At 39.2% G+C, this 12,106-nt stretch overlaps 1 protein-coding gene across 1 annotated transcript in view; it reads right to left on the reverse strand.

Moving 5' to 3' along the window:
• Positions 1 to 12,106, reverse strand: part of LOC116847322 (single Ig IL-1-related receptor-like) — a 151,074-nt gene that overhangs the window by 77,797 nt on the left and 61,171 nt on the right. Inside the window, exon 2 of the mRNA XM_032822205.1 lies at positions 1,975 to 2,156. Coding sequence (XP_032678096.1) covers positions 1,975 to 2,156 — 182 coding nt within the window. The remainder of the gene's footprint in view (positions 1 to 1,974; positions 2,157 to 12,106) is intronic.

The following is a 12,106-nucleotide window of genomic DNA, read 5'->3' on the forward strand; positions in this document are numbered from 1 at the left end:
TCTCTCTCTCCTCGTCACCTCCGGACGATCCTGCCCGCTCGGATCCGACGAGCGGCGGGCTTTAATTGAAATTCCGGGTCGATACGTTGCGCGACACACCGGCTCTGTTATCTGGAGTTATCGCGTCGCGGGATAAACATACCCGTAACGACGACTTCCGCGAGGAAGCTATCGGTCGGTCGGACGGTCGGTCCGCCGCTGATAACAGAGCCCCGACGAAATTTTTCCGCTTAAAACGCGCGCGCGATGATAACCGCAACTATTCTGCGAGTCTCTCTCTTCCCCAGCGTGCCCGCGCACATTCTCGGCAGGATTATCTCTTCTATTGTTCCGAGGAACGCGATTGCATCGCTGCAGCAACTTCGCGGCGGCCAAATGCACGGTTATTCTTCGTCACAAGCCGCCCTACGTGCGCCGGCCCTTCCTCCCCGAGAATATACTTCCTATCACTTCAAAGGCGTGTGTGTTGCGTTTACTGACCAATATTGACTGACTAACAGCGTCCCACCCCTGAGGCATTTTTCTTTCATCATTGGATACGTAATTTTATCGCTGTATTTTCAGTGCATAATTCCCGTAAATTAATTACACTGAGATTACTGTAGATTAATCTACGCTGAGAGAAAATACGTCTGAAAAGTCACATATTTATTCGATAAATAATATGACATAACTACTTAAATATGAATTTTTTTCTTTGCACAGAATATACGACTGCTTATGTGAAAAGCATTTTTAGGAAAACAGAAATTTTACTTGAAGAAAATTGAAAAGAAATTTTCATTTAGGAGAAGAAAAAATATGTTTATCAATACGATATGTGCTTGTCGGAAAAATATTTCTTATTTTTTATATATTTTTTCTCTCAATGCACGATTTCAGAGGAAATATAATTCCAAGCCTAATTTGAGATTAAAAATATGGACAGTCTGGTTTTTTAATTAAAAAGGTTTGCAAAGCAATTACGGCTTTCAGTATCGTAAATAGTGTTACATGCATCGTTAAAAAAATTGATTTACAAAATATCCAAGAGCGCTTAGTCGAAATTGAAATCCCGGGAAAAGCGCGTCGAGCAGCAAAAAATCTCGACGTGGATTGAAGGATTCCCGGAATCCCCTCCGGTACTCTGTCGCGCGCGCGGACATCGCGTGTACCCTACAGGATAATGTCGACACATGACAATATTACAACGAGCCTCTTTGACGCGGCATGTCGGATACGGGTGTATCGTTCCCTATAGGCGACGGCGATTGGCATTTTCCAGCGCTTTCCGCGGCAACCCGTCCCCCGACAGAACATTTCCCGCCCTCCCTCCCTTCTGCCTAGCCTTTTTTATTTTGGATGTTTCAAAGGCGGATCTTCGGCAAAATTATCCGGGCTTCGCGATTTTTTTTCTCTCGCAGTGATAGAAAGACAGCATCAAATCAAATCGCGCGCAGGATTTTCCAATTGACGCATTTTGCTTAATACATTGCTTATTGAAATAAAGAATGAAGATTGAACGCCAGTAGGATATTTAAGATAAACGGCTGTAAAAGTAATTCTGAAGCCAGTCCTGTTTAAAGACAATTCAACATGCGTAAAATGACATTACTTAATCATTGAAGCAGTCGGCACAGTCCTCGAGATTCGATGAAATTTGTGAGATCAATGTTTAATTAACGTTTTGACCCGGGGAACTCTTGCAAAATGTATGATTACGTAATAATAAATAGAAGTAAAATAAATTGCAAGAGTTGATAACGACAAGATTAATACAAAAGGAAATAAACATGACAATAATTGAATAAAGCGACGATTCAGGTTAAAACAAAAAGAATCAAGACGAAACGGCAGTTCGCGATCGTTCGTTTTTATTAGTATAATGCGAGACTAACAGCCCCTCCTCTCGGACACGGACGGTACGTGCTTCGAGCTTTTAATATAGGCTGATGGATGAATGCCATCAGCTTTATCCTAGAATATCCTACTTACTGAGCACCTCGAGAGTGATGTCGCCCTCCAAAGTGGTTGTGTCGTTACGCGCCAGACAGGAGTATCGTCCCGCATCCGAGGTTCTCATCTCCTGCGTGTAGATTGTTTGATTCGCGCTCTCCGGGTATAGGATAAAGTGGCTCGTGCTACCCGGCCAAGGATAAGCTCTGTTATCCTTGTACCTGCAAGGGAGAGAGATGCAATCAAAATGTGTATGATTCGGAATTTTTATATTTTATATATTTTTATATGGCAGCATCGATTTCGTGTGTCAACGTCGATCTCGTGTTTACAGATATTTCTATATCGTTCGCGTACTTACAAAATTGTCGTATCGAATATTTATGTAAGGAATGTATAACGAAGTGACACACATTAGCAGAGAGTTTACTCTGTATTTTATCGGACATTTTTTTTAAATTTCTCTAAAGAGATAAATATATTGCGCAAAATATGAGTGGGAAGAAACTCTGCTAATGGATCTCGAGAGAGATGTTAAAGTGAAATCTGGGCGGACGTTGAAATGCCGTCACCATATTGCAAATGGAATAATGATTTGGTATTTTTAGAATTTTTTAATTTTCGCGAGAGAGCATCGCACACCCATAGGTTATTAAGTAAATATGAATACACGTGAATAAAGGTGAAAGAATGTAATCAAAAGGTCGGTAAGAGTCTCTTGAAAAGGGAGGTTTCGTCCTTTATCATATTATTCCTTAATTCTTTTTATTTTCTATTATCAAAACAAACGTTTTCTTTCTCATAGAATATAAAATTTTATATATATATATATATATATATATATATATATATATATATATATAAACGTCACTGTTATCTCCCTCATTCTCCTCTTTTAGTCTTTCAGGGTGGAAAATAGAAGCGTGTACGCGAATTTATAGGGTGGAAATTTTGGAAACAAGACAAAAAGACAGAATATTTTTCAGAGACGATAAATTATCGAAGGAGCGGTCGATCGCGTCTTGGTGCACGTCGCTCTCGAGAACAAGACCGATATTTCCGGACGGGAATATCGATGGTTGTTCTTGAGAGCATTCGTTCCGCCGTAAAGATAAAAGTCGAGGGAACGAGCGCTCCTCGACAAACACTCGAAGGAAGAATCAGGAGCATTGAACCGTTCGCGAAAATAAATCGTCCGGACTATATTGCCGTCGCGACTGCGTTAATTTATTGCTAGTATTGGCACCACCTCCCACCTGCTATACCATTATGGCGAGATAACGCGGTTATGCCGTTAACGGCGATCGCAGCATGAATTATACGTTATGTAAAAACATTTATCATCGAGATATTTTTGCACTTTACTGTACACGTAAAAAGCATCGTATGAAAATAAATATTTTATTTCGCACGATCGTTAATATTATATTTTTATATAATAAACACATTTCATTATTTTATTTTATTATATATCATTATATATATATATATATATATATATATATATATATATATGTATAACTTATAAAATTATGTAAAATAAAGTATTTATTTTTTGTTACTTTTGAGTTACTGTTACACTGAGAGAAAAAATATTAAAAAAATAAGAAACATAAGTTACAAAAATTTTGTTTTACATGAGAGAAAATATACATTTTAATGTAAATATATGACATTTTATATTTTAATATAAATATAAAGTGAATTTAAATTTAAATCGATATGCTATTAGCACCCACTGAAAAATGTTTTCTTATTTTTACATATTTTTTCTGTCATAGTGTATAGTTAAGAGTGATAACAGTAGCTAGATTTCATTGCAGCATTTCTGTTATTTTCTTAAAAAGAATGTTCTACCACGATTATTATTATCATATTTTACTTTTTTTTTCAGCGAGAACGAGAATGAATTTCCCCAAGAATCCCTCTCACCCTTCGATTTCTCGCGCAAAACGGATTTTTATTTACGCGATTTTTAATTTCGTGTCCGCATTCTGCACGCGGTCCGTTGCGAGGACGAGACTTCTTTTCGTCCACCGGTGAAGGATCGAGAATTCAACGACGGTGCACGCTCCCGTGAGAGAGGAAGAGAAAGCCCCTCCACGTAATTCAATTTCTAGTGCACTACGCAAATCCACTTTCGTTTTGCCCGTGGATCAAAGAGACACCAGCCGCGCGGATCTTGCGAACTTGGAGGCGCCACGGCGTGCTTCTCCCTCGGATCCTGAAAAGTTTCTGTCCCCGCGTCTCCTGAGTGCCGTTGCCGCGGAAAAAGGATTCCTCTCACTCTTTAATTCTCCGACCTCTAAATGCCTGCTCCATTCTCGGATCCTGTTGCACGTTAAATGCCGACTTCCCGCGCGATTAGTTTCTCGTGTCTCTTTTGCGCTTCTTTCACGCTTTCAAACAAATTTCTCGCTCTCCCTATCGTCAATCCGATAACACTCAAGATGTTTCCCCCACGATCAGAGAAATCATGAAAATTTCTTTTCACTCTTAATCTTCTGAGGACCGGCTATTTTTTTATCGACTTTTTTTATTTTAAAAGCTACAACTTTTTTGTCAATGTCATTGAATTGAATGGGAAAAAAGCTGACACCGCCGTCGCGCCGATCACGGTCTCTAATTCGATTATCAGGACACGCTGATTATTGGGACTACAATTGGTCCAGAAATTTTGATGAACACAACTGATCCGGACCATCCAACTATCACGACAACGTTTAACCCTTTCGTTAGCAATTTTGTTTTTATTTTCGCATCATTAAATGCATTAATATAATGTAGTTTCATCAAGAAAATTAAAAATTTTATGTTTGACAAAGAGATAAGACCGGCACACTGATATCTTACTGAAGTTTTTGACAAGACATATTTATCTCCACAGTAACAAGTAAAGAGATAGCTGATGCGTTCTGAATGTCAAGCTGCATGTATATTCGAATAATCGGTTATTAATAATCAGTTATTAATAGTTAGTGAAATACATATTCCCGTTGATAGCGAAAGGATTAAATATTTGGATATCTCCCGTTCGCGATGGCCGTCGATTTTTGCGCGAAAAGACGCTCGAGGGCCGCCGTATACGTGAAAGTTTCACGAGCGGCTGTTCGCGCGATTTTCTAGTCGCGACGCGGCTCGTCGTAAATAAAAAATTCTTTAATAAACCGAAGCGCGCGGACTCGTCGCGTTTCGGCCGCGATAGCGACAAGGAATGCAAGGATAGGCAATCTCGCGGCCGACATTAAGAATTCCTTTATTAAAGCTCTTCCAACATCGGCAGGACTTCTTTTACGAGCTTCTGTTACGGGTGGACTTTGAATAAGAATTTTTAATAAAGAGCGCTTCCCTCCCACCCCCTCCCCCACCCGCTCGGCTATCCAGCGACCCGTCATCCGTTCGACCCACTTCACCGGGATAATTTCGAACTGGCTCGGATTCTAACGAGGATTCAGTTTTGTAGCGAACTTCCGAAGACTAATAAAGACACCGAGAAACACTCGAGGATTCGAGGACACGGGGGAAAGTTCAGGACACTCGCGCGAGACAGCGCGCCAACGCGGAGATCGAAATATGCGAGATAGAGCAGAGCGAGGTAAGATCCTTAAGTTCCGCGGTGACGAGCTGAAATGCAAAAATGTCGGCGGATTCTGAAGACTCGGAGTGGCGGATAGTGTTAGAACAGGGATGCTGCGAGAGAAACGGAAGAGAAAATCGGGTTCTGCGAGTTGTCAATTCTAAAATTGGCGGATTCTCCAACTTTGGCCCGCATATTTTTAAGGAGCAGTCGGATCCTCAAAGATCCTACATTTCGAATCACGGAATTTCGGACAAACGGTTGACAAAGATCTGTGAAATTAAGCAGACGAAAACCTGATAACTTAGACCGAAAAAGACCCGCCGATTTGAACTGAAGAAAATCTGTCAATTTAGATCTGTCACTTTAGAAGAAAGGTCTTTGTCGGTCCAAATTTGCATATTTCGTTGAATTCCATGCTGCTGTACTTTTCGTATTTCAGGTATTCCTTTTTAAACATTCCTAAGATTGACTGTTTCATTCCCATAAATTTGTATATCAATTAAATACCCGCTGAAGATAATTCAGTCTGGAAAGTGTCTGTGAAAAATTGAGAACCGTCGGAGCGCGCGGACGCAATTTGCAGCGATCGATCTGCAAAAATCACCGTTTAATTATGATTGTGCTCGAGCGCGTGGCGCCGTTATCGGATCGCGTATTGTATTCAGCCGTTAAGCTCCATTTCCAATATGGGGCGCATCCTGAAAATGTTCGGTGATCACTGGCTGTCCTTAATAGCTGGAAATGCGGTTAGCTCACGTAATTAAAGCGAATTTTATACCGGCGAATCCGCTCGGCCTTGCATTTGTGAAATAATCGCTGGCATTTCCTCGCATTGCGAAATCACTCCGGGAATTAATCGTTTATTATTGCTGCAATAAAAACGGGAAAGAGCGCGGACGGAGATCGATGGCAATAAATAACGATGTAAATGCCGGAATACGCGAGACCTAACTAGAACTAATTAGAAAAGTGGATGCGCGCAAAAATGAGATACTTAATTTTAATAAATAAGTACGCGCACTGAGAGAAAGAATCTTGCTAAAATTTAACAAAACGCCAATGTTCGCAACAAATATGAAACAGCAAGTGACCTCGCAGTGGGAACAAATAATTTAATGCTTCTAATTTGCAAAATTTAAATTTGAAATTGAATTGGAAATTTGACGCTTGAAGTGTTGCTCTAAGCAACGTTTCTGTAATTACATAAACTGGCCTAATCTAAATAGACGAGAATAGATGTGATTTATACCTTAGGCAATGTACATTTGTTAAAATAGCAAATACTGAGAAATGATTTGTTACGGTTTCCCTGACAATTATTGCATAGCAAGCATACATTTGTTCTGATAATCGAGGAGTTGTTAGCTATGTAAACCTAGCATAATTTTTTTCTAAAAAGTTAGCATTTTTATAGTAATAATAATCTCGTTTGTAGTTTCATCCATTAAAAATTACAGTAATTTAAAAAAATGAGTAGCACCCCATTTTAAGATATCTCAAATCTGCAAACGAGTGACGTTTCTAAATCGTTTGTAGTTGTTTGTAGTGATTTTCGTTTCATTTGTAGTCGAATCGTTCAAAAGTTACAACAATTTAACAAAACGCCTAAGAGTCAACTTTGCCATTTTTTGAGATATCTCAAATCTACAAGCGGGTGACGTTTCTAAATCGTTTGTAGTTGTTTATAGATTTTCATTTCGTTTGTTTAAGATATCTAATAAGGTACAAACAATTACAAACGATTTAGAAACGTCACCCGTTTGCAGATTTGAGATATCTCAAAATGGGATGCTATTCATTTTTTTTTTTATTTCTATCATTTTTAATGGATGGAACTACAAACGAAATTATTGGAAAAAGATGTTTAATGGATGAACTACAAACGAAATTATTGTTACTACAAACAACTACAAACAAAATGCTAACTTTTTACGTAAAAAAAAATTATTTTTTCAAAAGTCAGGTGCCAGGTACACATAGCTGGAATTGTTCTCAGTGCGAGAGTTGCAGAAATGGGAAATAAATAACGGGAATCAATTAAAAAATAGCAATCTTACGGGGAATTAAGAAATTGGAATAGAATGAATTGGAAGTAATCAAGTTGACAGATGAGAAATTCAGAACGCAAGACAGCAATTAAGTCGGCAGACTCGCGACCGTCGGCCATTTTTCGAGAGCACTTCCAGCAGTCAGCGGGACTATCTTTCGCGATTCCGCACTTATTATCAGTGCAAGTACGAGCGTCTTTCGTCTGCTCGTTCGCGCTATGAGAGATCCGATGACGCGCGTTCGTGATAATCGCGCTCGTGCGAAAAGTAATTGCTCATTATTACCGTCGCATAAAAATTGCGTCATCGTCGGGACGACTTTTGTCCGTTCGATTGTGCTCGCGCGCCGGCTGACTTTCTGCCGGCTCATTGTTACAATAATTGGCTGTTATCCTTTGTCCCATTCGAGAAAGGCGGCCGCGCGTGCAATTATTCAGTTACATGTCGCGCGGAGTCCACATTTTTTTACGTCGCGAGACGCGAAAAAAAGACAAAAAACGGAGGAGAGGAGCAAAGCTGCGACGGGAATCCCGCGGCGCTTATTTCCTCCGTTGATTGTGTAAAAGTTTAATCGATGATCAAATTATGGTAAACAGAAAAAGAGACCGATCAAAGACAGAGCAGAGAAGCGTGATTCGAAATGCATTTCTTCTACCTCGTTCAAGTGCTTCTCCAATAGCCTTGTGATAAATTTTGCAAATGCAATTAATTATATCTTACACGTAACTTAGCGTCGCGCTCATTTCCCTCACTGATTGTACAAAAGTTTCACTGATGAATCGAGGATACAGTGAAGAAGTGAAATTCGAAATGCACATTTCATCCATCTCGTTAGTTGGCTTTGTCAGTGTCCTACACTAAGAGAAAAAATATGGAAGAAACAGTAAATATTTATTTGGTGGGTAGACAATATAATAGCATATTTACTTATACTAATATAAAATATTTCTTAAACAGGGAAATACATATTTTCTTCAAACTTTAAAAAAATGTTAGCTGTTCATGAGAACAATTATTGTTTATTCTATTTAAAGAAAAGAATTTTGATTTAAATAAATATGTTAGCATACTCAAATATATATTTACTAATTTCTAGATATCTCTTTGTTCAGTGCGATAAATTTTGCAGATGCAATTAATTGTACCTTACACCTAACTTAGTATCGTACTCATTTCCCTCACTGACTGTAAAAATCTTAATTATTGAAAAATTATCAAGAATAGTAGACGAATTCGAAAAGGAATTCGACGGTCATCGACACAAAGGCAACGTTATTTCCTCCGTTGATTGTATAAAAGCTTAATCGATGATCAAATTATGGTAAACAGAATCGAAATACGAGACGGACATATAATTCATAGACCCTTCATGAGGTAAGTCGCGTAAACGGCTCCATTAATTGAGTCCGGGCTCTTTAGCGCATGCAGCGGAGCGCAAAATCGCGAATCGCGTATTACATAAATTAACAACCTGTCGGGCGGGTCTTCAAACGGCATCTCGAAATGGGCCGCTCCGATGATGGTGATTCGCGATTCGCAAACGCGAACTGTGTCTCGCGCACGATAGTGAATAATTCGCGATATCGCGCGTCGGCCAGCCGGGGTTTGACAGAGTCAATCTGATGACGAGTGAATAAACTCGGACTGTCGTTTAGTTTAAAGGGAGAATTAGTCGTGGGGAAATATGTTCATATCTTTCTCCCGGAAAGCTGAGATATTTTTTCTTAATACAGAAAAGTATTTATTAAAGTATAAGTATTAAAGTATTAAAGTGTAAATATTAAAAGTATTTACACTGAGAAAAAAATATCTAAAAATTAACAAATATTTATTAGATGTATATCATTAATATATTTACTTAAATTAAAATTCTCTTCATTTAAACGGAGTATTGTTTACTTAAACCGAGTAAATAATACTTGGTTTAAATGAGGGGAATTTTTATTTAAGTAAATATATTAATAGTGTCCACCTAATAAATATTTGTTAATTTTTAGATATTTTTTTTCTCAGTGTAGTTCATCAGAATTGATCAGATTATTACTAATATAATAAATTAGTAATTATTAAAAGTAATATAACAAACATAATAAATTAATAATAATACGACAAATAAAATAAAGAATGCGTGTAACGAACAATAATATTCTCTAAGTAAACAATAAATTGATCGAAATTAATAATCAGTAGATAAATGTCGAATTTGTGAATTAACGACGATCGAATTGAAACGAGAGTTACTTCAGAAAATTAGCGCGAGAATGTGCTGAAATCTCAGCGGCAATCTCACGCGAGCAAAGAAAGACGGACTAAAGCTAGCCACACACACTTTTCGTAACAATAACCGTAAGACGTAACATAAGAATTGACCAATTACGATCAAGTATTCATAAAAATGGCGACCTTACGATTGGACGATTCTTAACATGATTGGTCAATTTTTACGTTACATCTTACGGTTACTGTTACGGAAAGTGTGTGTAGCCAGCTTTAATGTGGAACACGGTGATACAGTCGAAAATATAACGAAAAATATACGGTAATTGGTTAAGTGAGTTATATACGGCAGCAGCTTTAATCACCTATCGCTAATGTATACCATTATTATTATCAATTAGAGAGCAGACTGCTCAATTATTTGAGAGAAAATAGCTCCAAATGGAAATATCGCGCCCGCGGGAGTGAATTTCTCAGAAGAGCATGGCTTGACGAAGCGAATGTCAGATATAGCGAGGGATGATTGAATAATTGATCGAATCACTCCCCGATTAGTCCCGAAAGGAGAATAAAATATCATCCAACCCGATTGGAAGGATCGATCGCTTGTTTCGGCAACGCGAGAGCTCGTCGACGACAGACTGAGGGATGGAGAGACCTCTTACTTTCCACGGGTGATTCCGCGCGAAAGGGGAACATCCTGCCGAAATGTCGCGCGTTCCTGCACGATGTACTGCCCGAGACTAATTAATCGATCGACTGTTGCGTCCGTGTTCGTTTAATCGCGATTAAATACTCGAGAACTCGCCACGGACGCCACGCGATTTGTTCAAATCGCGCTTAATGAGAGTTTAATCTCTCTCTTTCTGTCTCAACAGAAATAGAAGTACGACAGATAGATAAATGTAATCGATACAGTTCTCCTCTCTTCTCCTCCGAAGTTGATTTCCGAGAGTAGAAATACACGACGTACAGATCGCTCTCCTCGACCATGTCGCGATAAAAGTTCACGAGATATAAGCAAGGAGAAAGCCGCGTGCGAAAAAAACGGTCACAGTTATAATTCCGCGGGAAAGGGGAGAGGAAGAGGGAACCTCACAACTCGACGGAGAGCTAAGCGTCATGTGATATGTCAAGACAATGTTGTCCTGTCGATCGCTCGGAGGCGCGCCAACTCGCTCGCGCACGCGAATAAATCATTCGCCTGAAGTTTCACGGTCCCCGTCCGATTTACTTTCATTAAGGCGTACGGAGGAGGCAGAGAATACAACGGAGAACGCGCGCGAGTCATGAATTTCGTATCCACCTGCCGGATTTCGGCGGATTTGCACACTAATTAAGGCGGGCGCGCGCGCACTTCCATATTTAACGGCCGTGCATCGACTAAGTGTCACCGAATTTACCTCGCGCCCTACCCAGCGCGGGTTTACACGCGAAACGCGGATCTTCCGCCAGGCATCCGAGATATATTAACTGTCTCTCTTTCTCCCACACATACACACACACTCTCTCTCTCTTTCTCCGCCTCTGTCTGTTGGTCGTGCGGCGCGGCGGAACGACCAACTCTGTTATCAGCTTATAAAACGACGCCAGTGTTGTGTCATCAGTCGCGAAGGTGTTAATGAAATCTCATGGAACAGGAGTCGTCACAGAGGAGCAGCGTAGTCTAATTTCGAGTGTCGAAACGTGAGCCCTGAGAGGCAGAGAGGGATGAAAATTTGCGGGATATAATGACGAAAAAAAAAGAGAAAGAGAATAAATGAAGAAATAAAATGAGGAAGTAAAAACGAGAGTAAATGAAACTAGAGAGGGAAAAAAATTAAAAGATGAGGAACGCAGGAATGCTGATTGCACTGAAGGGAAAAAGATGTCTAAAGAATAGAAAACATTTATTCGGCGCGGATGCTAATAGCATATTTACTCAAATTTAAGTTTTCTTATTTAAATGGAATAAACGATTGCTTTCATTAAAAAATAAGATTTTAAGAAAATGTACATTTTCTTATTTCTTATTTTTTTCATTTAAAATTTAAAAGATATTTATTTAAAAGATATTTTACACTGATATAAATAAATGTTATTTTTCCTCAGTGTAGAAAAAGATAAAATATAGATCGATGAAGAAATGAAATAAAAGTTAAAAAAGAAGGGAAGGGGAGAGAGAGAGAGAGAGAGAGACTGAGAGAAGTCGCGCGATGAGTGAGAATCATTAGCGCGGATAACACGTGCAATTATTTGATAATTAATTGAAATAGACATTAACGGGTGAGCATTGAAGACGCGCGAATTTTTACATCTCACCTTCCACATCTCGGACGAGATACCT

The sequence above is a fragment of the Odontomachus brunneus genome, unplaced genomic scaffold (genome assembly GCF_010583005.1).
Source record: "Odontomachus brunneus isolate Ranch 3 - 2012 unplaced genomic scaffold, Obru_v1 Obru_scaffold_076, whole genome shotgun sequence".
Taxonomy (NCBI): domain Eukaryota; kingdom Metazoa; phylum Arthropoda; class Insecta; order Hymenoptera; family Formicidae; genus Odontomachus; species Odontomachus brunneus.